The sequence below is a fragment of the Epinephelus lanceolatus genome, chromosome 14, assembly GCF_041903045.1.
Source record: "Epinephelus lanceolatus isolate andai-2023 chromosome 14, ASM4190304v1, whole genome shotgun sequence".
In the NCBI taxonomy this organism is placed as follows: Eukaryota; Metazoa; Chordata; class Actinopteri; order Perciformes; family Serranidae; genus Epinephelus; species Epinephelus lanceolatus.
The window spans coordinates 39,881,163-39,906,828 of record NC_135747.1 but is presented as its reverse complement, the minus strand read 5'-3'; the positions used below and the strand labels follow the sequence as shown (position 1 = coordinate 39,906,828).

At 42.6% G+C, this 25,666-nt stretch overlaps 3 protein-coding genes across 3 annotated transcripts; all 3 read right to left on the bottom strand.

The window, feature by feature from the left end:
• Positions 1-411: 411 nt before the first annotated feature.
• Positions 412-5,590, bottom strand: LOC144466782 (trace amine-associated receptor 13c-like). Its single transcript, XM_078174199.1, has 3 exons — positions 5,550-5,590; positions 1,815-1,997; positions 412-1,228 (listed from the first exon to the last, which is right to left on the bottom strand). The coding sequence occupies exons 1-3, from the start codon at positions 5,588-5,590 to the stop codon at positions 412-414; spliced, it is 1,041 nt and encodes a 346-aa protein (XP_078030325.1).
• A 4,057-nt stretch (positions 5,591-9,647) lies between these two features.
• On the bottom strand, positions 9,648-11,599 carry LOC144466781 (trace amine-associated receptor 8a-like). Its single transcript, XM_078174198.1, has 3 exons — positions 11,568-11,599; positions 10,995-11,177; positions 9,648-10,464 (listed from the first exon to the last, which is right to left on the bottom strand). Exons 1-3 carry the CDS (start codon positions 11,597-11,599, stop codon positions 9,648-9,650), a joined length of 1,032 nt encoding a protein of 343 aa, XP_078030324.1.
• Positions 11,600-19,542: 7,943 nt separating this feature from the next.
• LOC144466780 (trace amine-associated receptor 8a-like) lies at positions 19,543-24,092 on the bottom strand. Its single transcript, XM_078174197.1, has 3 exons — positions 23,961-24,092; positions 20,601-20,797; positions 19,543-20,359 (listed from the first exon to the last, which is right to left on the bottom strand). The coding sequence occupies exons 1-3, from the start codon at positions 24,090-24,092 to the stop codon at positions 19,543-19,545; spliced, it is 1,146 nt and encodes a 381-aa protein (XP_078030323.1).
• Positions 24,093-25,666: the final 1,574 nt, after the last annotated feature.

The window sequence follows — 25,666 nt, the reverse complement described above, 5'->3', positions numbered from 1 at the left end:
GTCGCTGAGTGGGGAAAAGCGGTTGGAAACGTGAACAGGCTGCTGGTGAGCCATGGGCTTCGGCTTGGAGCTGTGCTTCTGGCGAACCGTAACCCAACCTCCCGGCTGAACGGGAGTTGCCGGAGGACCGCTAGCAGAGGCTAAGGCTATGCTATGTGGCTCCGCACCGGCTACAGGGGGCTGGCTAACTACTGCAGCTACTGAATGGTTTTCCATGGTGTGGAGCCGCGCTTCTAATTCACTTCATTTATGTAAAGTAAGTCATGTTATTTAACATAATCAATCATTAATATTAATAATGATTACTTATTTTCCGTAGCGATCTTTATACCTTAAGGATTAGTCCCAATGAATGGTGCTGCCTCGATGAGGGAGATCCCAAAGATAGATCCCAAAATTTCCACAGCCTCTCTACAGTATGTTGGTCTCACAGGATCCAGGCTGCAGAATCTGAAGACTCACAGTGAGTTTAACTGCTTTTCTAAACCAGGAATAAAACAAGGCATAGATCAAGGGGTTTAGACATGAGTTCAAAAAGAACAGATAAAGCACAAATGATGCAGATGAAGAACTGACCAAGGCATCACCTGCAAGAATGACACAGTAATATGGGCAGAAACATATTAGAAACATAACTACAAGAACACCAAGAGTCCTGGCTGCTTTCAGCTCAGATTTCTTTGTTTGTTGATTCACTGAAAGCTGGAGAGTGACAGCTGTGATGTGAGAACGCATGGCACGAGCCTGAGACACAGCCACAACAAATACTCTCATGTACAGAACGACAATGACAGAAATGGGAACAATAAAGGTTACAACAAGGTCAACAGCTCCTGCAGTGTGGTTAATGACAATCACACACTCTCCATGGCAGGAATTATACCTGCCTGGTTGAGTCAGGTCATCCTTTAACAAGAGACTGCAGTAAGAAACAGCACAGAGCCAACACAGACACACATACAGTTTAACTCTTTTCACAGTGACTCTGGTGGTGTAATGCAGAGGGTCACAAATAGCCACATAGCGGTCGACTGATATGAGCACCATGTCTCCTATCGAAGAAGACACAATGATGACGGACACATAATAATAGAGCAAACACATGAGGTCACCAAGAAACCAGCAGTATGTTTTTCGGAAGACTTCTCCTGGTAGCACCAGGAGGCCCACGAGAAAGTCTGAGACAGCCAGAGAGAGGAGGAGGATGTTGGTGGGTGTGTGGAGCTGCCTGGAGAGAAAGAGGAAAAACATCATGAACTCAACAAGTCCTCAGATCTAAATAACAAAACAGATAGAACAAGTGTAAAAAAAGGTCTATAATGGAATGTTTTCTGATCAGCAACATCTGTAGTTATAATATAATTAAGTTTGGACAACTACCGCAGTAAGTAAAACAGTCAGCAAGACAGAGTACAAGTCAAATGTGTCTAGTGTACAAGTCCAAGGTTCAACATTATTCAGTACCAACTCAAAGACAGTTCTTCTAATCTACAGTAGCTGTTGACATTTTTAAGTTAATCTTTGCCTGAAGTGGGAGACTGAGATGATGACAAGGAGGTCAAAAACAAAACACAAAAAAAAACATCTAATGAAATGTTTTCTGATCGACAACATCTGCAGTTTCAATATGGTTAAATGCGGACATCTAACTGCAATATCTGGTGTCAAAATCACAGTTAAGTTTGTGCAAAAGGGCAGAATACAAGTCAAATGTGTCTTAAATACATTTCCAGGGTGCAATATTATTCAGTACCAACTCAAAGACAGTTCTTCTAATCTACAGAAGCTGTTGACATTTTTAAGTTAATCTTTGCCTGAAGTGGGAGACTGAGATGATGACAAGGAGGTTAAGAGCCACAGTGAGCAGAGAGATAAAGTACAGCACAATGTTAAGGAGCACAAAGTTGGCCCAAGGAGAGGTGGGCTTTCTGCAGGAGGTGTTGAGCAGTTGTGGAAAGCAGAGCTCCTCCATCTTCAGAGAGCTGCAGCTCTGGCAGCTTCCTCAACAAATCTGAGTCATATAACCAAATGAGCTCTGCCCCGCCTTCTTCACTCTGCACATCATCTTCATCACTTTAACTGAAACCCAGCATTTCTCATGCATGTCTTCTATGTAAATTTCCACCGTTGTTTTCTTTACCTTGTCCTGCCTCTTTGCTTAAATTGTTGAAAAAGGGGCAGACGGTCAACAGGAAGTTATGGAACAGCCCTTACTGATTTCAAATAGGCCACACAGCCTCTTTTACAAACTGATTAATAATATGGTAAACTATTAATGTGCTACCTGTGATTTTAAGGAAGGCTTTTTTTAGAGTCGGCGTGAAGAAATGGACCAGAGTTCAATGGGAGCAAGAACAACCTCACAAATATAATGAAACAATATGTTTGCTCAGATTTACTGCAACACTAATACAATAACAAAGACCACACTAATAAAATAAAGATTTCGAATGATTTATTTCGTATGATTGATTATGGGTTCGGAGGAAAGCGCGAAGGGATGAGGATCCAGGGGTTTGATCAAGAAAGGGTGTCGAATACACAGGATTGTGTCTTATTTTGATACGTCCACCACTGTCTGTTCAAAATATGTATTATTGTGCTTTTGAATTTTTATTTATTTGTTTATTTTTGTTCCTGCTCAAACCAAACCAAGACTCAGACTGGGTGAACGCAACCAAGACTTTGGTGTGCTCACTTTTTTATTACTTTATTTATTCATTCATTTATAAAAACAAACAAAAAAAAATCTGCTGCCCCATCAGACCTGGCCAATCAGAACACATTTTCGGCCCATACCCAGTCCGACCTGTCAGGCTTTTATGGACCCATCAGGCTTGGGTTGAGATTGAAAACTCTAACATGACCACACAAAATGCACTGTTGGAATGACACAGTAAACCCCAAACTTGTATTATTGATCAGCGATATCATAGGCCCATTATTTTTGAAGGCTTTAATGTATGAACGGAATTACATATTATTATATGCAGGGATTTTTTTTATTATTAGGCCTATGCTTATTTATTAAAAATATGTATACAGCCTATTTAGATCCGGGGCGAATCATAAAACATTCAGGGCTGAAACTTGGACACCACCAAACAACACAATGATTATGAGAGTAAAGGAAACAGATCTGGTGAGCCATGGAATATGATATAGGTACTAATTGTTCAGATCATCCAGACACCAAATTAATGCAGCACGAGGCTGCGGAGGAATCAGGGACATTTGCTATTTTCCCTTCAAAGAATAACAGATTGTTAGTCAGTGGCATTTCTGTGACATCATATTGAGCATATAAAGCCTCAGTGTGTGAAAATGAATAATTTGTCATAAATAATATAAACCCTTTCAAAAAAGTATTCACGATGACTGATATAATTAATATTAAATATTTAACTAATATTAAACTTTTTTTGTAACATAAACAGTGTCACAGAGTGTTAATAAATCAAATATACAGTACAGGCCAAAAGTTTGGACACACCTTCTCATTCAATGCGTTTTCTTTATTTTCATGACTATTTACATTGTAGATTCTCACTGAAGGCATCAAAACTATGAATGAACACATGTGGAGTTATGTACTTAACAAAAAAAGGTGAAATAACTGAAAACATGTTTTATATTCTAGTTTCTTCAAAATAGCCACCCTTTGCTCTGATTACTGCTTTGCACACTCTTGGCATTCTCTCCATGAGCTTCAAGAGGTAGTCACCTGAAATGGTTTTCCAACAGTCTTGAAGGAGTTCCCAGAGGTGTTTAGCACTTGTTGGCCCCTTTGCCTTCACTCTGCGGTCCAGCTCACCCCAAACCATCTCGATTGGGTTCAGGTCCGGTGACTGTGGAGGCCAGGTCATTTGCCGCAGCACTCCATCACTCTCCTTCTTGGTCAAATAGCCCTTACACAGCCTGGAGGTGTGTTTGGGGTCATTGTCCTGTTGAAAAATAAATGATCGTCCAACTAAACGCAAACCGGATGGGATGGCATGTCGCTGCAGGATGCTGTGGTAGCCATGCTGGTTCAGTGTGCCTTCAATTTTGAATAAATCCCCAACAGTGTCACCAGCAAAACACCCCCACACCATCACACCTCCTCCTCCATGCTTCACAGTGGGAACCAGGCATGTGGAATCCATCCGTTCACCTTTTCTGCGTCTCACAAAGACACGGCGGTTGGAACCAAAGATCTCAAATTTGGACTCATCAGACCAAAGCACAGATTTCCACTGGTCTAATGTCCATTCCTTGTGTTTCTTGGCCCAAACAAATCTCTTCTGCTTGGTGCCTCTCCTTAGCAGTGGTTTCCTAGCAGCTATTTGACCATGAAGGCCTGATTGGCGCAGTCTCCTCTTAACAGTTGTTCTAGAGATGGGTCTGCTGCTAGAACTGGCATTCATCTGGTCTCTGATCTGAGCTGCTGTTAACTTGCGATTTCTGAGGCTGGTGACTCGGATGAACTTATCCTCAGAAGCAGAGGTGACTCTTGGTCTTCCTTTCCTGGGTCGGTCCTCATGTGTGCCAGTTTCGTTGTAGCGCTTGATGGTTTTTGCGACTCCACTTGGGGACACATTTCAAGTTTTTGCAATTTTCCGGACTGACTGACCTTCATTTCTTAAAGTAATGATGGCCACTGGTTTTTCTTTAGTTAGCTGATTGGTTCTTGCCATAATATGAATTTTAACAGTTGTCCAATAGGGCTGTCGGCTGTGTATTAACCTGACTTCTGCACAACACAACTGATGGCCCCAACCCCATTGATAAAGCAAGAAATTCCACTAATTAACCCTGATAAGGCACACCTGTGAAGTGGAAACCATTTCAGGTGACTACCTCTTGAAGCTCATGGAGAGAATGCCAAGAGTGTGCAAAGCAGTAATCAGAGCAAAGGGTGGCTATTTTGAAGAAACTAGAATATAAAACATGTTTTCAGTTATTTCACCTTTTTTTGTTAAGTACATAACTCCACATGTGTTCATTCATAGTTTTGATGCCTTCAGTGAGAATTTACAATGTAAATAGTCATGAAAATAAAGAAAACGCATTGAATGAGAAGGTGTGTCCAAACTTTTGGCCTGTACTGTATGTACAAACACAAGAGGGAAAAACACACACAATAACTGAACAAAATAATAATATAAGAATGCAAAAATAACAATACATAAGTAATTTCTAAAATGAAAAATAAAAAAATCTATATTCCTGCGTTGATATGCACCACAATATACTCTGATCTACAAGCAGCAGATTAGTTCTCAGACGCTCAAAAAGTGTACAACAGAGCATCATACATGTGGTGTATGATTCACTTCAAGATAAGTCCACACCAGCAATGTACTCCAAGTATCTTCTCCACTTCACCACATATTTCTCCGTCCTATCCTTAAGACCTGAAAGAGAACTTTTGCCCACTCTGTGAACCAGAGGGCTTAGCTGGTTTCCTCCAGTTTCTAATTATAATTCTCTTTCCCACTATTATACTGGTATGAATAAAGTCCGTGGCTCCAAAGTGAGATGTCTTTTGTGAGTCACTGAGAACATACAGCCTCGGGCAGAACTTGAAGTTCTGGGGGTGGAATCGCATACCGAATGTAAGGTATGTCAGACTGTGAACACAATACTTTAAATTCAATGTAAGCTTTTCTAAGCTTTCACTGTTACTGCAGTTTTGTTTTGTATTCTGGAACTTTGAACATAAATCCAAATGAATGGGCCAATGAATGAGCGAGAAATCAACTCACTGATCCACACCACCAGGATCTACAGCAAGGACATAGGGATGTCATTCGGATTAGACAAGTGTGGTCGGATGGCATCAAAGAGAGGCAAAATGATCAGAACTGAAAGAGTTGACCTATCAGAGGGCAACATAGGAGATATCCAGGACAGCTATAAGTTCCTTGGGATCCCGTGGGATCTCATGGAAATCATAAGGAGGCCGCAAGGAAGTTGACCACAACCAAACACCTCCAGAGAGTAAGGCAAATCCTGAGAAGTCAGCTGAATGGTCAGAACAAGGTCTAAGATATCAATGTGTACGCACTGCCAGTCATCAGATACCCAGTTGGGATCATAAGCTGGCCAAAGGAGGAGATAGAAGACACAGACATCAAGACAAGAAAGCTCCTTACCATGCATGGAGGGTTCCACCCCAGGTCCAGCATCCTGAGGCTATACACTAAGAAGAAAGAGGGAGGCCTAGGACTAGAGAGCATCAGAGCCACTATCCAGGATGAAACATCCAAAATCCAGGAGTACATCAAGAAGATGGCCCCAAAGGATGAACTGCTAAGTGAATGCTTCAGACAACAGAAACCTGATGGGAGCAAAAAGGTGGAGGAGCAAACAACATGAAGGGACAAGCCCCTACATGGTGCATATAACCATCAGATAGAGAAAGTGGCTATTATCAGGAGGACCTACCAGTGGAGAATGGAGAATGCTGGACTGACAGACAGCATAGAGGCACTAATCATTGCAGCACAAGAACAGGCCTAAAGCACAAGGGCCACAGATGCCAGGGTTTACCACAGCAGATCAGACCCAAGGTGTGGGCTGTGCAAAGATGCCCCTGAGACGGTCTAGCACATAGTGGCAGGGTGGAAGATGCAAGCACGATATCAGCATACATGGAGAGGCACAACCAAGTGGCTGGGATAGTGTACCGGAACATCTGTACCCAGTGTGGACTCGAAGTATCCAAATCCCAATGGGACACACCACTGAGGGTGGTTGAGAACAACAGGGCTACGATCCTGTGGGACTTCAGCTTCCAGACTGACAAACAGCTGCTGGCTAATCAACCGGACATAGTGGTGGTTGACAAACACCAGAGGAGGGCAGTGGTGGTAGATGTGGCAATACCAGCCGACAGCAACATCAGAAAGAAGGGACACGAAAGGTGGAGAAGTATCAAGGGTTGAAAGAACGGCTGGAATAGATGTGGATGGTCAAAGTTGACGTGGTCCCCGTGGTAAGAGAAGTAGACCACTGCAATGTCCTAAAACCATTTTGTTGCGTCTGGAATCTTTGGTCTGAACTGGCCTTTAGCCATCAGTGTGTGAAGTGGGTAAATGTGACAGGTAGTGGTAAAGCACTTTGAGTGGTTGCAAGACTAAAAAGGCGCTATACAAGCAGGTCCATTTACCACATAAATTCCATGTAGATTGGATGATCTCTGTCACATAAGGCTGACCTCCTGTAGTTAGTAGGTGGCGCAGTGGTGGAATAACTATGTCAATTTGATTATGTAGATGTCTTCAGATCTGGACTCTCATATCCAGCATGTGAAATTCAGGACAGCTTGGATGGTGTAAAATCAAATTACAACAGCTTCCTGCGTCCAGTCAAAACACTGACATTGTCAATGCTGCCAAGGCAATGCCATTCAATGAAAACTCAAAATCTTCACAATCAAGCATCATCAAGGCTTAAGGCTTTTCGCCCATCAGCATGATAAGAAGTACCCAAAATGACAGAAACCATCTTTGGGAAAAATGCATTTGGGGGTGGAGTTCATGAGCAGCCACCAGGGGGCAATCAAGATATCATGGCTTCACTTTTGGGGAGCTGTTATGTCGCCCACCTTTATATATAGTCTGTGGTTAAAATGTCATAGGTAGAACAAAGAGTGAGAAAGTCAGCATACAGAGGAGGTCAGGGTGATGGATGAGTCAGACAAACATGTGGTGAGCATGGACTTTTGGCTTTTATTTTATGAACATTTCCAGAGTCTACTTCCTGTGTGGGTTGTATGCTGCTGTGTTTACCTGTCTCCAGAGGCTTCTCCCTTCCCCCGCCCTGCACTGAGGCTGAGTGTGCACACCTGAGAGTCATCTGCAATCAACGGGCTTTAAGACTGCCACCGACTCTAGCCTCAGTGCCAGAATACTTGCGACTGCACGCAGTGGTATCTCGGCTCCTCTATTCCTCCAGTGATTTGAGTAATCTTGCAAGTTTGATTGTGTTTTTGCTCTTCGAGTGTTTAACCCTCGTTCTCCTACCTTTTTTCCAGTGTCTCCCTCCGTGCCTCACAGCAGCCCACAGCCCAGCACTCTCACCTGGTTATCCCACTCTGCACCTGGACTCCGGAACTCCTTTGTTCTCTGCATCATCCCGGCACAATAAAACTGTTAAACCATTTTCCCTCGGTCTGTCTGCATTTTGGGTCCCTAACCTCGCTGTCACCACAAAACACATGATTTTCAACCAAGAGACCACTGTTTGTGCCCTATGTGAAAGTAAAAGTCAACTGTGACTTAATTAAACGCAGTGTACTTAGATCTTTTGAGTAGTTACATCACGTTACATGAAGTACTTGCATCCCTTTACGACATACTTACATCCCTTATGCAACAAGTCTAGATATTTAAACAAAGAAAACACAATCTTTTTCGAAACCTAACCTAGTTTTGTAATTTCATGTAGTTTCAACACAATAGGTGCCACCAGTACGTAATGCGAGAGGTTGTCATCATTTCAAATGTTTCTGTGAGATCATTGCATCAGTAATTGTATCAAGAATATAAAATGGACGTATCTGCTTTTGTACATGGGAGTATAGATGAGTCTTAAATCACCAACTGCAGCACCAGGCCTCCGAAGAGGGGTGGCTCTGAGGTTTCCTTCCATCTTAGTATTGTTTTGACTTTCCTTTCCTGTAAAATGAAGCAGCGGAGGGAAAGATACACAAGTTATATAATGAGACAGGTGAGAACAAAAAAGGTATTTTGTCAAAACATAATTATATTTCTTTGACCAAAATAGTGCAATAAGTTGCAATCCTTACATGAAACTGACCCCGAGTAGAGCAATGCACAATTTTCTCATTAGGTGCGGTTACATGATGGCCTCTCATTCAGAATGAAATAAATCTGAATGAAATCATTCGGAATTAAAGTCTTTCCAGGTAGTTTACATGGGAAATATTCATTCCGAATTAGGGTTTACACGGCAGATCAGTTTAATCGCCTTTTAATCGCCTTTATTCGGGTCTGCACAAGGTTTGGGGTGGGGCGGATGTTACGTGTTTATGTTTACTGGAAGAAAACACTGTAGTCCTCGCTCCGGATAACAAGATGCTTGACGCTGCAGTTCTTAGTGCCTTTTTCGGCCTTGTTTTGCTTATATCCTTGAAGCAGCAGTATGACAACAACCTTGTTCTGCTAATGCTTCATCTGTTGAGGAGGAGAAGGGAGGTAGAAGGTCAAAGAAGGGAGATAGAAGACTGTGCTTTGGCGAATGAAAACTGGTCAGTGCAACGAGTCCGACTGCTCTATCTCTGCCAGAAGGGCAAGGAAACAAGCATGCGCAGAAAGACCGGAGTGAACTTAAAGAGGAATGAGTATATACAAGTGCGAGAAATTCTTTCATTCAGAATTAGAAACGGAATATTCCAGCCTCTTACATCGGATTGAATTTTCAATCGCATTGGCCATTTTCATTCTGAATTAGATGTTTACAAGATGACTTTTAATAGGAATGAACTTTCATTCCGAATGAAAAGGGAATTAAACTGTCCATGTAAACACACTCACTGACTGCTTACATACTGTATACAGAGATTTTACTTAAAGTTTTTTGTGATTTTCAATTCAAAACCTTGGTGGAGCAGGCCTCATTTCAGTCACTCCACAGCCTCTCTACAGTATGTTGGTCTCACAGGAGCCAGGCTGCAGAATCTGAAGACTGACAATGAGTTTAACTGCTTTTCTAAACCAGGAATAAAACAAGGCATAGATCAATGGGTTAAGACATGAGTTGAAATAGAACAAATAAAACACAAATGATGCAGATGAAGAACTGACCAAGGCATCACCTGCAAGAGCGACACAGTAATATGGGCAGAAACATATTAGAAACACAACTACAAGAACACCAAGAGTCCTGGCTGCTTTCAGCTCAGATTTCTTTGTTTGTTGATTCACTGAAAGCTGGAGAGTGACAGCTGTGATGTGAGAACGCATGGCACGAGCCTGAGACACAGCCACAACAAATACTCTCATGTACAGAACGACAATGACAGAAATGGGAACAATAAAGGTGACAACAAGGTCAACAACTCCTGCAATGTGGTTAATGACAATCACACACTCTCCATGGCAGGAATTATACCTGCCTGGTTGAGTCAGGTCATCCTTTAACAAGAGACTGCTGTAAGAAACAGCACAGAGCCAACACAGACACACACACAGTTTAACTCTTTTCACAGTGACTCTGGTGGTGTAATGCAGAGGGTCACAAATAGCCACATAGCGATCGACTGATATGAGCACCATGTTTCCTATCGAAGAACACACAATGATGACGGACACATAATAATAGAGCAAACACATGAGGTCACCAAAAAACCAGCAGTATGTTTTTTGGAAGAATTCTCCTGGTAGTGCCAGGAGGCCCACGAGAAAGTCTGAGACAGCCAGAGAGAGGAGGAGGATGTTGGTGGGTGTGTGGAGCTGCCTGGAGAGAAAGAGGAAAAACATCATGAACTCAACAAGTCCTCAGATCTAAATAACAAAACAGATAGAACAAGTGTAAAAAAAGGTCTATAATGGAATGTTTTCTTTTCAGCAACATCTGTAGTACCAACTCAAAGACAGTTCTTCTAATCTACAGCAGCTTTTGACATTTTTAAGTTAATCTTTGCCTGAAGTGGGAGACTGAGATGATGACAAGGAGGTTAAGAGCCACAGTGAAAACATGAACTCACCAAGTCCCCAAACTGAGATGACTAAAACAGTTGTAAAAAAAAAAAAAACATCTAATGAAATGTTTTCTGATCGACAACATCTGCAGTTTCAATATGGTTAAATGTGGACATCTAACTGCAATATCTGGTGTCAAAATCACAGTTAAGTTTGTGCAAAAGGGCAGAATACAAGTCAAATGTGTCTTAAATACATTTCCAAGGTGCAACATTATTCAGTACCAACTCAAAGACAGTTCTTCTAATCTACAGAAGCTGTTGACATTTTTAAGTTAATCTTTGCCTGAAGTGGGAGACTGAGATGATGACAAGGAGGTTAAGAGCCACAGTGAGCAGAGAGATAAAGTACAGCACAATGTTAAGGAGCACAAAGTTGGCCCAAGGAGAGGTGGGCTTTCTGCAGGAGGTGTTGAGCAGTTGTGGAAAGCAGAGCTCCTCCATCTTCAGAGAGCTGCAGCTCTGGCAGCTTCCTCAACAAATCTGAGTCATATAACCAAAGTACATCTTAAGCTTTCGAAATTCCTCTCCTCCTTTTTCTCTCGGTCTCTGTTGGACTCAGATGCCCCGCCTCCCTCACTCTGCACGTCATCTTCATCACTTTTACTGGAACCCAGTGTTTCTGCTCTATGTCAATCTACACTCTTGTTTTCTTTACCTTGTCTTACCTCTTTGCCCTGTTTTAAGTCACCTAAGTGGACCATCAACAGGAAGTTATAGAACAGCCCTTACTGATTTCAAAGAGGCCACACAGCACAGGTGCCAGTGCAGAGGGCTCAAGGAAAAATATTAATATTGTTGCCCAGCGAAAGAGACGAGCCTAGCTCAACTGTTGTGGCAACACAATGCGCAAGCTCACATTCCTGGTGGACTGCAGTGAAATGTGACCATGGCCGTAACTAGCTATGAGGTACACGAGGTAAATACCTCAGTTACTATTTCCTGGGATTTTTTATAAAAATATACATTTTACAAAAAAATCTAATTCATAGAAAGATCACAAATTATATTAACCCCTACAGCCGACAATCAGGAGTTGTGTTTCTAACAAAAAAAAAAAAAAAGGAGTTGTTTTTCTGCATATGAGGTCTCGTAACCTTTAGCCTTACATGTCACGCCGCAGCGTGTCACGTGTACCGGCACTGACTGGACATGTTTTGGGGTGAAGAAGAAGAGATTCTCCGTATGTGCTGAGACCTAAATGAGAGGTAAGGAACGAACTACAAACATAGGCTACTCGCCAGTTCGCGCATCTGTCATGATAATAGTTTTATTGAAACAAAAAGAAAACACTATTTTGCAGCAGCTGTATGTACTTGCCCAAGACAAATTTCAACTCGGGGGACAATAAAGTTTATCTCATCTCATCGTCATCTCATCTCATCTCACTGGCTAACGTTAGCTAGTGTAATGTAACGAGAAGGAGATGTGTTGCACTGCGTGAGGCAAATGGTGGTCACACCAGATACTGACTGGTTTTCTGCCTCCCACAGACCCCCCGTTAAAGCAAAAGTGCACATTTCATGGTGGCTTTTTATTGTGGCCAGCATATGCAATATTCATGCTGTCTAATCAGCATCGTGATATGCCACACCTGTGAGGTGTTATGAATTATCTCTGTAAGGGATAATGTATAGTTCAGAGGTTGTTATGGAGAAATAAACCCCTTCAGGATGTATGGAACCCCTCAGCTTCACGTCGGGGTTCCATACATCCTGAAGGGGTTTATTTCTCCATAACAACCGACCAACTATACATTATCCCGCTTAGAACACGGCTTACGAGTGAAATAATTAATTTGAAACATAATGTTGATCAAAATATGACATAAACAAGAGATTACGGGGCGCGTTTGTGTCGCTGACTCGCGGTGCCACCAAGACGAAAGGAGAGCTGTGACACTGGGTCAGAGTTTCTGATCATGCAGGGTTGCTTTTCAGCCACGATGTGGATGGAGCCTCTCCTATTTTTCTAGTCATATCTGTCATAAACAGGGGATTACGGGTTACGGGGCGCGTCTGTGTCACGGAGTCGCCAGACTCGCCACTGAGACGAGCTTAATAAACGGCTGTTGCTATGGAGTCCCTAGTAACGGTCTGCTCCACGGAGCAGCGGTGGTCTGTCGAGAAATAGACACCGCAGAATATTGGTGATTGACCAATCAGAATCGAGTATTCAAGAGAGCCGTGTTCTAAGAAAATGATAAGTGCTCACTAACACAGATTTAGACAGATTTGTGAACAATATTTGAGAGAAATAGGTCTTTTGTGTATATAGAAAATGTTTTAGATCTTTGAGTTCAGCTCATGAAAAATGGGAGCAAAAACAAAAGTGTTAATATTTTTGTTGAGTATATTTTCTATAGCCAGCTTTTTTAACTGTATTCTTGAATTTGATTGACACAAAATAATCTTAAAGCAACAGTGTGATGTAATGATGAATAAGGTATGATAATGATATCTTTTTTTTATTTTTCCTTTCCTCCCACACAGACAAAAGAAAATACCAAAAAGACCTGGGCAGAAGAATACCTTAGACCAATTTGTTAAAAGATGTAAGAACATGGAGGAGAACAGGAATGGAAGAGAGAACAAGGACGGAAGAGAGGAGGACATACAGTACAGGCCAAAAGTTTGGACACACCTTCTCATTCAATGCGTTTTCTTTATTTTCATGACTATTTACATTGTAGATTCTCACTGAAGGCATCAAAACTATGAATGAACACATGTGGAGTTATGTACTTAACAAAAAAAGGTGCAATAACTGAAAACATGTTTTATATTCTAGTTTCTTCAAAATAGCCACCCTTTGCTCTGATTACTGCTTTGCACACTCTTGGCATTCTCTCCATGAGCTTCAAGAGGTAGTCACCTGAAATGGTTTTCCAACAGTCTTGAAGGAGTTCCCAGAGGTGTTTAGCACTTGTTGGCCCCTTTGCCTTCACTCTGCGGTCCAGCTCACCCCAAACCATCTCAATTGGGTTCAGGTCCGGTGACTGTGGAGGCCAGGTCATCTGCCGCAGAACTCCATCACTCTCCTTCTTGGTCAAATAGCCCTTACACAGCCTGGAGGTGTGTTTGGGGTCATTGTCCTGTTGAAAAATAAATGATCGTCCAACTAAACGCAAACCGGATGGGATGGCATGTCGCTGCAGGATGCTGTGGTAGCCATGCTGGTTCAGTGTGCCTTCAATTTTGAATAAATCCCCAACAGTGTCACCAGCAAAACACCCCCACACCATCACACCTCCTCCTCCATGCTTCACAGTGGGAACCAGGCATGTGGAATCCATCCGTTCACCTTTTCTGCGTCTCACAAAGACACGGCGGTTGGAACCAAAGATCTCAAATTTGGACTCATCAGACCAAAGCACAGATTTCCACTGGTCTAATGTCCATTCCTTGTGTTTCTTGGCCCAAACAAATCTCTTCTGCTTGGTGCCTCTCCTTAGCAGTGGTTTCCTAGCAGCTATTTGACCATGAAGGCCTGATTGGCACAGTCTCCTCTTAACAGTTGTTCTAGAGATGGGTCTACTGCTAGAATTCTGTGTGGCATTCATCTGGTCTCTGATCTGAGCTGCTGTTAACTTGCCATTTCTGAGGCTGGTGACTCGGATGAACTTATCCTCAGAAGCAGAGGTGACTCTTGGTCTTCCTTTCCTGGGTCGGTCCTCATGTGTGCCAGTTTCGTTGTAGCGCTTGATGGTTTTTGCGACTCCACTTGGGGACACATTTCAAGTTTTTGCAATTTTCCGGACTGACTGACCTTCATTTCTTAAAGTAATGATGGCCACTGGTTTTTCTTTAGTTAGCTGATTGGTTCTTGCCATAATATGAATTTTAACAGTTGTCCAATAGGGCTGTCGGCTGTGTATTAACCTGACTTCTGCACAACACAACTGATGGCCCCAACCCCATTGATAAAGCAAGAAATTCCACTAATTAACCCTGATAAGGCACACCTGTGAAGTGGAAACCATTTCAGGTGACTACCTCTTGAAGCTCATGGAGAGAATGCCAAGAGTGTGCAAAGCAGTAATCAGAGCAAAGGGTGGCTATTTTGAAGAAACTAGAATATAAAACATGTTTTCAGTTATTTCACCTTTTTTTGTTAAGTACATAACTCCACATGTGTTCATTCATAGTTTTGATGCCTTCAGTGAGAATCTACAATGTAAATAGTCATGAAAATAAAGAAAACGCATTGAATGAGAAGGTGTGTCCAAACTTTTGGCCTGTACTGTATGTACAAACACAAGAGGGAAAAACACACACAATAACTGAACCAAATAATAATATAAGAATGCAAAAATAACAATACATAAGTAATTTCTAAAATGAAAAATAAAAAAATCTATATTCCTGCGTTGATATGCACCACAATGTACTCTGATCTACAAGCAGCAGATTAGTTCTCAGACGCTCAAAAAGTGTACAACAGAGCATCATACATGTAGTGTATGATTCACTTCAAGATAAGTCCACACCAGCAATGTACTCCAAGTATCTTCTCCACTTCACCACATATTTCTCCGTCCTATCCTTAAGACCTGAAAGAGAACTTTTGCCCACTCTGTGAACCAGAGGGCTTAGCTGGTTTCCTCCAGTTTCTAATTATAATTCTCTTTCCCACCATTATACTGGTATGAATAAAGTCCGTGGCTCCAAAGTGAGATGTCTTTTGTGAGTCACTGAGAACATACAGCCTCGGGCAGAACTTGAAGTTCTGGGGGTGGAATCGCATACCGAATGTAAGGTATGTCAGACTGTGAACACAATACTTTAAATTCAATGTAAGCTTTTCTAAGCTTTCACTGTTACTGCAGTTTTGTTTTGTATTCTGGAACTTTGAACATAAATCCAAATGAATGGGCCAATGAATGAGCGAGAAATCAACTCACTGATCCACACCACCAGGATCTACAGCAAGGACATAGGGATGTCATTCGGATTAGACAAGTGTGGTCGGATGGCATCAAAGAGAGGCAAAATGATCAGAACTGAAAGAGTTGACCTATCAGAGGGCAACATAGGAGATATCCAGGACAGCTATAAGTTCCTTGGGATCCCGTGGGATCTCATGGAAATCATAAGGAGGCCGCAAGGAAGTTGACCACAACCAAACACCTCCAGAGAGTAAGGCAAATCCTGAGAAGTCAGCTGAATGGTCAGAACAAGGTCTAAGATATCAATGTGTACGCACTGCCAGTCATCAGATACCCAGTTGGGATCATAAGCTGGCCAAAGGAGGAGATAGAAGACACAGACATCAAGACAAGAAAGCTCCTTACCATGCATGGAGGGTTCCACCCCAGGTCCAGCATCCTGAGGCTATACACTAAGAAGAAAGAGGGAGGCCTAGGACTAGAGAGCATCAGAGCCACTATCCAGGATGAAACATCCAAAATCCAGGAGTACATCAAGAAGATGGCCCCAAAGGATGAACTGCTAAGTGAATGCCTCAGACAACAGAAACCTGATGGGAGCAAAAAGGTGGAGGAGCAAACAACATGAAGGGACAAGCCCCTACATGGTGCATATAACCATCAGATAGAGAAAGTGGCTATTATCAGGAGGACCTACCAGTGGAGAATGGAGAATGCTGGACTGACAGCAGCATAGAGGCACTAATCATTGCAGCACAAGAACAGGCCTAAAGCACAAGGGCCACAGATGCCAGGGTTTACCACAGCAGATCAGACCCAAGGTGTGGGCTGTGCAAAGATGCCCCTGAGACGGTCTAGCACATAGTGGCAGGGTGGAAGATGCAAGCACGATATCAGCATACATGGAGAGGCACAACCAAGTGGCTGGGATAGTGTACCGGAACATCTGTACCCAGTGTGGACTCGAAGTATCCAAATCCCAATGGGACACACCACTGAGGGTGGTTGAGAACAACAGGGCTACGATCCTGTGGGACTTCAGCTTCCAGACTGACAAACAGCTGCTGGCTAATCAACCGGACATAGTGGTGGTTGACAAACACCAGAGGAGGGCAGTGGTGGTAGATGTGGCAATACCAGCCGACAGCAACATCAGAAAGAAGGGACACGAAAGGTGGAGAAGTATCAAGGGTTGAAAGAACGGCTGGAATAGATGTGGATGGTCAAAGTTGACGTGGTCCCCGTGGTAAGAGAAGTAGACCACTGCAATGTCCTAAAACCATTTTGTTGCGTCTGGAATCTTTGGTCTGAACTGGCCTTTAGCCATCAGTGTGTGAAGTGGGTAAATGTGACAGGTAGTGGAAAAGCACTTTGAGTGGTTGCAAGACTAAAAAGGCGCTATACAAGCAGGTCCATTTACCACATAAATTCCATGTAGATTGGATGATCTCTGTCACATAAGGCTGACCTCCTGTAGTTAGTAGGTGGCGCAGTGGTGGAATAACTATGTCAATTTGATTATGTAGATGTCTTCAGATCTGGACTCTCATATCCAGCATGTGAAATTCAGGACAGCTTGGATGGTGTAAAATCAAATTACAACAGCTTCCTGCGTCCAGTCAAAACACTGACATTGTCAATGCTGCCAAGGCAATGCCATTCAATGAAAACTCAAAATCTTCACAATCAAGCATCATCAAGGCTTAAGGCTTTTCGCCCATCAGCATGATAAGAAGTACCCAAAATGACAGAAACCATCTTTGGGAAAAATGCATTTGGGGGTGGAGTTCATGAGCAGCCACCAGGGGGCAATCATGATATCATGGCTTCACTTTTGGGGAGCTGTTATGTCGCCCACCTTTATATATAGTCTGTGGTTAAAATGTCATAGGTAGAACAAAGAGTGAGAAAGTCAGCATACAGAGGAGGTCAGGGTGATGGATGAGTCAGACAAACATGTGGTGAGCATGGACTTTTGGCTTTTATTTTATGAACATTTCCAGAGTCTACTTCCTGTGTGGGTTGTATGCTGCTGTGTTTACCTGTCTCCAGAGGCTTCTCTCCTCCCCTCCCCGCCCTGCACTGAGGCTGAGTGTGCACACCTGAGAGTCATCTGCAATCAACAGCCTTTAAGACTGCCACCGACTCTAGCCTCAGTGCCGGAGTACTTGCGACCGCACGCAGTGGTATCTCAGCTCCTCTATTCCTCCAGTGATTTGAGTAATCTTGCAAGTTTGATTGTGTTTTTGCTCTTCGAGTGTTTAACCCTCGTTCTCCTACCTTTTTTCCAGTGTCTCCCTCCGTGCCTCACAGCAGCCCACAGCCCAGCACTCTCACCTGGTTATCCCACTCTGCACCTGGACTCCGGAACTCCTTTGTTCTCTGCATCATCCCGGCACAATAAAACTGTTAAACCCTTTTCCCTCGGTCTGTCTGCATTTTGGGTCCCTAACCTCGCTGTCACCACAAAACAAATGATTTTCAACCAAGAGACTACTGTTTGTGTCCTATGTGAAAGTAAAAGTCAACTGTGACTTAATTAAACGCAGTGTACTTAGATCTTTTGAGTAGTTACATCACGTTACATGAAGTACTCGCATCACTTTACGACATACTTACATCCCTTATGCAACAAGTCTAGATATTTAAACAAAGAAAACACAATCTTTTTCGAAACCTAACCTAGTTTTGTAATTTCATGTAATTTCAACACAATAGGTGCCACCAGTACGTAATACGAGAGGCTGTCATCATTTCAAATGTTTCTGTGAGATCATTGCATCAGTAATTGTATCAAGAATATAAAATGGACGTATCTGCTTTTGTACATGGGAGTATAGATGAGTCTTAAATCACCAACTGCAGCACCAGGCCTCCGAAGAGGGGTGGCTCTGAGGTTTCCTTCCATCTTAGTATTGTTTTGACTTTCCTTTCCTGTAAAATGAAGCAGCGGAGGGAAAGATACACAAGTTATATAATGAGACAGGTGAGAACAAAAAAGGTATTTTGTCAAAACATAATTATATTTCTTTGACCAAAATAGTGCAATAAGTTGCAATCCTTACATGAAACTGACCCCGAGTAGAGCAATGCACAATTTTCTCATTAGGTGCGGTTACATGATGGCCTCTCATTCAGAATGAAATAAATCTGAATGAAATCATTCGGAATTAAAGTCTTTCCAGGTAGTTTACATGGGAAATATTCTTTCCGAATTAGGGTTTACACAGCAGATCAGTTTAATCGCCTTTTAATCGCCTTTATTCGGGTCTGCACAAGGTTTGGGGCAGGGAGGGTTTCTGATTGGATAGGGGGTGGGGCGGATGTTACGTGTTTATGTTTACTGGAAGAAAACACTGTAGTCCTCGCTCCAGATAACAAGATGCTTGACGCTGCAGTTCTTAGTGCCTTTTTCGGCCTTGTTTTGCTTATATTCTTGAAGCAGCAGTATGACAACAACCTTGTTCTGCTAATGCTTCATCTGTTGAGGAGGAGAAGGGAGGTAGAAGGTCAAAGAAGGGAGATAGAAGACTGTGCTTTGGCGAATGAAAACCGGTCAGTGCAACGAGTCCGACTGCTCTATCTCTGCCAGAAGGGCAAGGAAACAAGCATGCGCAGAAAGACTGGAGTGAACTTAAAGAGGAATGAGTATATACAAGTGCGAGAAATTCTTTCATTCAGAATTAGAAACGGAATATTCCAGCCTCTTACATCGGATTGAATTTTCAATCGCATTGGCCATTTTCATTCTGAATTAGGTGTTTACAAGATGACTTTTAATAGGAATGAACTTTCATTCCGAATAAAAAGGGAATTAAACTGCCCATGTAAACACACTCACTGACTGCTTACATACTGTATACAGAGATTTTACTTAAAGTTTTTTGTGATTTTCAATTCAAAACCTTGGTGGAGCAGGCCTCATTTCAGTCACTCCACAGCCTCTCTACAGTATGTTGGTCTCACAGGAGCCAGGCTGCAGAATCTGAAGACTGACAATGAGTTTAACTGCTTTTCTAAACCAGGAATAAAACAAGGCATAGATCAAGGGGTTAAGACATGAGTTGAAATAGAACAGATAAAACACAAATGATGCAGATGAAGAACTGACCAAGGCATCACCTGCAAGAGTGACACAGTAAAATGGGCAGAAACATATTAGAAACACAACTACAACAACACCAAGAGTCCTGGCTGCTTTCAGCTCCGATTTCTTTTTTTTCTGACTCACTGAAAGCTGGAGAGTGACAGCTGTGATGTGAGAGCGCATGGCACGAGCCTGAGACACAGCCACAACAAATACTCTCATGTACAGAACGACAATGACAGAAATGGGAACAATAAAGGTGACAATAAGCTCAACAACTCCTGCAGTGTGGTTAATGACAATCACACACTCTCCATGGCAGGAATTATACCTGCCTGGTTGAGTCAGGTCATCCTTTAACAAGAGACTGCAGTAAGAAACAGCACAGAGCCAACACAGACACACACACAGTTTAACTCTTTTCACAGTGACTCTGGTGGTGTAATGCAGAGGGTCACAAATAGCCACATAGCGGTCGACTGATATGAGCACCATGTCTCCTATCGAAGAACACACAATGATGACAGACAAATAATAATAGAGCAAACACATGAGGTCACCAAGAAACCAGCAGTATGTTTTTTGGAAGACTTCTCCTGGTAGCACCAGGAGGCCCACGAGAAAGTCTGAGACAGCCAGAGAGAGGAGGAGGATGTTGGTGGGTGTGTGGAGCTGCCTGGAGAGAAAGAAGAAAAACTCATAAACCCAACAAGTCCTCAGATCTAAATAACAAAACAGATAAAACAAGTGTAAAAAAAGGTCTATAATGGAATGTTTTCTGATCAGCAACATCTGTAGTTATAATTAACAGTCAGCAAGACAAAGTACAAGCCCAAGATTCAACATTATTCAGTACCAACTCAAAGACAGTTCTTCTAATCTACAGAAGTTGTTCGCATTTTTAAGTTAATCTTTGCCTGAAGTGGGAGACTGAGATGATGACAAGGAGGTTAAGAGCCACAGTGAGCAGAGAGATAAAGTACAGCACAATGTTAAGGAGCACAAAGTTGGCCCAAGGAGAGGTGGGCTTTCTGCAGGAGGTGTTGAGCAGTTGTGGAAAGCAGAGCTCCTCCATCTTCAGAGAGCTGCAGCTCTGGCAGCTTCCTGAACAAATCTGAGTCATATAACCAAAGTACATCTTAAGCTTTCAAAATTCCTCTTCTCCTTTTTCTCTCGGTCTCTGTTGGACTCAGATGCCCCGCCTCCCTCACTCTGCACGTCATCTTCATCACTTTTACTGGAACCCAGTGTTTCTGCTCTATGTCAATCTACACTCTTGTTTTCTTTACCTTGTCTTACCTCTTTGCCCTGTTTTAAGTCACCTAAGCGGACCATCAACAGGAAGTTATAGAACAGCCCTTACTGATTTCAAAGAGGCCACACAGCACAGGTGCCAGTGCAGAGGGCTCAAGGAAAAATATTAATATTGTTGCCCAGCGAAAGAGACGAGCCTAGCTCAACTGTTGTGGCAACACAATGCGCAAGCTCACATTCCTGGTGGACTGCAGTGAAATGTGACCATGGCCGTAACTAGCTATGAGGTACACGAGGTAAATACCTCAGTTACTATTTCCTGGGATTTTTTATAAAAATATACATTTTACAAAAAAATCTAATTCATAGAAAGATCACAAATTATATTAACCCCTACAGCCGACAATCAGGAGTTGTGTTTCTAACAAAAAAAAAAAAAAAGGAGTTGTTTTTCTGCATATGAGGTCTCGTAATCTTTAGCCTTACATGTTACGCCGCAGCGTGTCACGTGTACCGGCACTGACTGGACATGTTTTGGGGTGAAGAAGAAGAGATTCTCCGTGTGTGCTGAGACCTAAATGAGAGGTAAGGAACGAACTACAAACATAGGCTACTCGCCAGTTCGCGCATCTGTCATGATAATAGTTTTATTGAAACAAAAAGAAAACACTATTTTGCAGCAGCTGTATGTACTTGCCCAAGACAAATTTCAACTCGGGGGACAATAAAGTTTATGTCATCTCATCGTCATCTCATCTCATCTCACTGGCTAACGTTAGCTAGTGTAATGTAACGAGAAGGAGATGTGTTGCACTGCGTGAGGCAAATGGTGGTCACACCAGATACTGACTGGTTTTCTGCCTCCCACAGATCCCCCGTTAAAGCAAAAGTGCACATTTCATGGTGGCTTTTTATTGTGGCCAGCATATGCAATATTCATGCTGTCTAATCAGCATCGTGATATGCCACACCTGTGAGGTGTTATGAATTATCTCTGTAAGGGATAATGTATAGTTCAGAGGTTGTTATGGAGAAATAAACCCCTTCAGGATGTATGGAACCCCTCAGCTTCACGTCGGGGTTCCATACATCCTGAAGGGGTTTATTTCTCCATAACAACCGACCAACTATACATTATCCCGCTTAGAACACGGCTTACGAGTGAAATAATTAATTTGAAACATAATGTTGATCAAAATATGACATAAACAAGAGATTACGGGGCGCGTTTGTGTCGCTGACTTGCGGTGCCACCAAGACGAAAGGAGAGCTGTGACACTGGGTCAGAGTTTCTGATCATGCAGGGTTGCTTTTCAGCCACGATGTGGATGGAGCCTCTCCTATTCTTCTAGTCATATCTGTCATAAACAAGGGATTACGGGTTACGGGGCGCGTCTGTGTCACGGAGTCGCCAGACTCGCCACTGAGACGAGCTTAATAAATGGCCGTTGCTATGGAGTCCCTAGTAACGGTCTGCTCCACGGAGCAGCGGTGGTCTGTCGAGAAATAGACACCGCAGAATATTGGTGATTGACCAATCAGAATCGAGTATTCAAGAGAGCCGTGTTCTAAGAAAATGATAAGTGCTCACTAACACAGATTTAGACAGATTTGTGAACAATATTTGAGAGAAATAGGTCTTTTGTGTATATAGAAAATGTTTTAGATCTTTGAGTTCAGCTCATGAAAAATGGGAGCAAAAACAAAAGTGTTAATATTTTTGTTGAGTATATTTTCTATAGCCAGCTTTTTTAACTGTATTCTTGAATTTGATTGACACAAAATAATCTTAAAGTAACAGTGTGATGTAATGATGAATAAGGTATGATAATGATATCTTTTTTTTATTTTTCCTTTCCTCCCACACAGACAAAAGAAAATACCAAAAAGACCTGGGCAGAAGAATACCTTAGACCAATTTGTTAAAAGATGTAAGAACATGGAGGAGAACAGGAATGGAAGAGAGAACAAGGACGGAAGAGAGGAGGACATACATTGTATGCTTAAATCCTTTTTGACTCTTCCCATTGCAACATGAGCTTGTGAGAGATCATTTTCTGCCATGAGGAGACTAAAAACATGGCTCAGAGCCAGTATGTCTGATGACCGTCTCTCAGGACTAGCTCTCATGCATGTTCACAACAACATCAAGATCAACAAGGAAAGTGTACTCAGGCGGTGGGATGCCTCTGGACACAGGAGGATCCACCTGGCCTTCCGAAAGGTAATACTGTTAGACAGCCTTTGTAAATAAGAATTTGTTCTTAAATGCTTACCTGGTTAAAATTGAGATGAAAAAAAAACAGTATTATTTGTCACATTTGCATTAACTGATGATAAGTCTGTCTGTCTGTCTGTCTGTCTGTCCTTTTTATGTACTTTCAGTGAGTTGAACCCTCTGGAGACAGGATCCAGCCAGCCCTCCAAAAGGTCAATAATAGCCTATATATCTGTATCTGAGAGTGCCAAAAGTAAGAAAAAATAAAGAATCCAGTCAACAACATTATGTGATTGTGTATTTGTGTAATTGCACAGTTTAAAACACTATTTATTTTACTTTTTATTCATTAATAAGTGCTCAAAATTTTTTTGCTCGCGCGCTTTGCGCACTCGCATGGTTTGTACCTCACTAGTTTCATAACCCTGGTTACGGCCCTGAATGTGACAGGCTGTTCTCATGCATAGTTTGTACGAACTCATTAATAATATGGTAAACCATTAATGTGCTACCTGTGATTTTAAAGACGGCTTCTTTTAGAGCCAGCATGAAGAAATGGACCAGAGTATAGTGAGAGTAACAACAACCTCACAAATAAATGGACACAATATTCTTGCTCAGATTTTCTGTAACACCCATAGTTGCCATGGCGGAAAAAAAAAAGCAATATATACAGTCAGCACTTCTGTCATTGCATAGCTTCATTCAGTGGCATCACTAATATAAGGTTAACATTATGGCTGTCAAGTTTGCAATTATTACATGTGTGACGACCCCTCCACTCCTCTGCGTGGTGCTAGCGTACTGTGTGCTGTTGTCTTCCTGGCAGGTTCTGGTCTGAGGCGGGGTCGTCGTCATCAGGTGATGAGCTGCACCTGGGCCTGGTGATGTGCTCGACCATATATCCCTCCTTCCTCAGATACCTTGTGGCCACCATTGTACCTACACACGTGTTCCTTCCGTGGGGCATGGGGGTGCTCCTACACCGCTGGTTGCTGAAATGGACCTTTTGCCTTCTTTTGTTTTACTTTCATAAATAAACTAAGCGCTATTTGGCACTGATCCCCTCTCTGCTCTCGTTTCTGGTTGCGGCCTCAGAGCCAGGTCATAACACATGTTCCCTCAGCTGAGGATCTGTACTGCTCATAGAATGACTATTTAATACAGAGAGACTATTTCCAAAGGGGTTGGGTAGTTTTTAGCCAATTTTATGTCAAAGCTCTGTTTTTGACTAGGCTAGCTGTGTAGCATAAATACAATGATCTAGCCAGATTAAAACAGAGCCACCCTTGTGACACGGAAAACTTTTTAGACTCTTCAGCCTCGACATATCCCACTAACCCACTAATCTTCCTTTGCAGTACAAGCTTTACAGTACTCTGATGCCTTTTAGGAAAGTGTGTTTGTTCAGAGTTTGTGCAGTATAATACACAGAGCAGAGCGAAGGTGGAAGCGTGAAACTGAAGGTCTCATTTCAAATGTTGAAGGATCTGCTGAAGAAATACCAGCTAGCAGTCATAAATGCCAGGGCCCAATATTTCTCTGATCATATTAACTGTCATAACCCCAGGATACTTTTTAGCGTGTTAAACTCTGTTATCTCCCCCACCCCAGTGGTGTAGTGGAGGGTATACTCAGGTTTACGGGGTATACCCACTTTTTCTATCCAGTGACAGTATACCCACCTATCAGCTAAACAGCCATTGTAATATATAGGAGAGTATGCCCACTTCGTCACTGGTAACCTACCTATCTACCTAGTAGTACACCCATCTCATCAACTACCATTACACCACTGTCCCACCCCCACCCCTTGTCTTGGAGCATCTGCCTCTAAATGTGCAGAGCAGGGCTCTCTTGATATTATACCAACCAAACTCTTCAAAGAAGTAATTAACACCATTGGTCCCAGTATTCTCAACTATCAATAGCTCTGTGGAAACCTGCCATGTTCCCAAATCTGTCAAACATGTGGTAGTCCAGCCACTTTTAAAAAACAGAATTTCATCTCAACTCATCCTCCTCCTCAGCCCCCATCTCCTGACTTCCTGTTGTTAGTGGGTGGCACAGTGGTGCAATGACTATAAGTCAATTTGATAATGTAGATGTCTTTAGAAGCCAACAGTTTCTAACTTGGGTTTTGAGATGGACAGTGGTTTTAAATTGTAGCGTCAAATTGGTGCAGTGGTTAAGTCCAGCTTCTTTCACCTTAGGCAGCGGGCAAAGGTTAAACCTTTTCTTGCACAACAGCACTTTGAGATAGTAACCCATGCCTTCATCACGTCCTGGCTGGATTACTGTAACGTACTTTATTTTGGAGTCAGCCAGTCTTCCCTCGCACGTCTTCAGTTGGTTCAGAACGCCACTGCTCGGCTCTTAACTGGAGCACGTAAGAGGGAACACATTACGCCCATTCTGCTCCTGGATGTTCCGAGATCTAAGCGGAAGCTCAGAGGGGATAGAGCCTTTTCTGTAGCGGCTCTCAGATTGTGGAATGATTTACCTGTCCAC

What these genes read in the sequence shown, in the direction of transcription:
- LOC144466782 (XM_078174199.1), bottom strand. Translation starts at nt 5,590, where the DNA reads ATGCGATTCCACCCCCAGAACTTCAAGTTCTGCCCGAGGCT. An exon ending in TTCAAGTTCTGCCCGAGGCT is followed by an intron (nt 1,998 to 5,549) that starts GTATGTTCTCAG and finishes TTGTTGAGGAAG; the next exon opens with CTGCCAGAGCTGCAGCTCTC. An exon ending in ATCTCAGTCTCCCACTTCAG is followed by an intron (nt 1,229 to 1,814) that starts GCAAAGATTAAC and finishes CTTTCTCTCCAG; the next exon opens with GCAGCTCCACACACCCACCA.
- LOC144466781 (XM_078174198.1), bottom strand. Translation starts at nt 11,599, where the DNA reads ATGGTCACATTTCACTGCAGTCCACCAGGAAT. An exon ending in CACTGCAGTCCACCAGGAAT is followed by an intron (nt 11,178 to 11,567) that starts GTGAGCTTGCGC and finishes TTGTTGAGGAAG; the next exon opens with CTGCCAGAGCTGCAGCTCTC. An exon ending in ATCTCAGTCTCCCACTTCAG is followed by an intron (nt 10,465 to 10,994) that starts GCAAAGATTAAC and finishes CTTTCTCTCCAG; the next exon opens with GCAGCTCCACACACCCACCA.
- LOC144466780 (XM_078174197.1), bottom strand. Translation starts at nt 24,092, where the DNA reads ATGGTGGCCACAAGGTATCTGAGGAAGGAGGGATATATGGTCGAGCAC. An exon ending in CAGGAAGACAACAGCACACA is followed by an intron (nt 20,798 to 23,960) that starts GTACGCTAGCAC and finishes TATATGACTCAG; the next exon opens with ATTTGTTCAGGAAGCTGCCA. An exon ending in ATCTCAGTCTCCCACTTCAG is followed by an intron (nt 20,360 to 20,600) that starts GCAAAGATTAAC and finishes CTTTCTCTCCAG; the next exon opens with GCAGCTCCACACACCCACCA.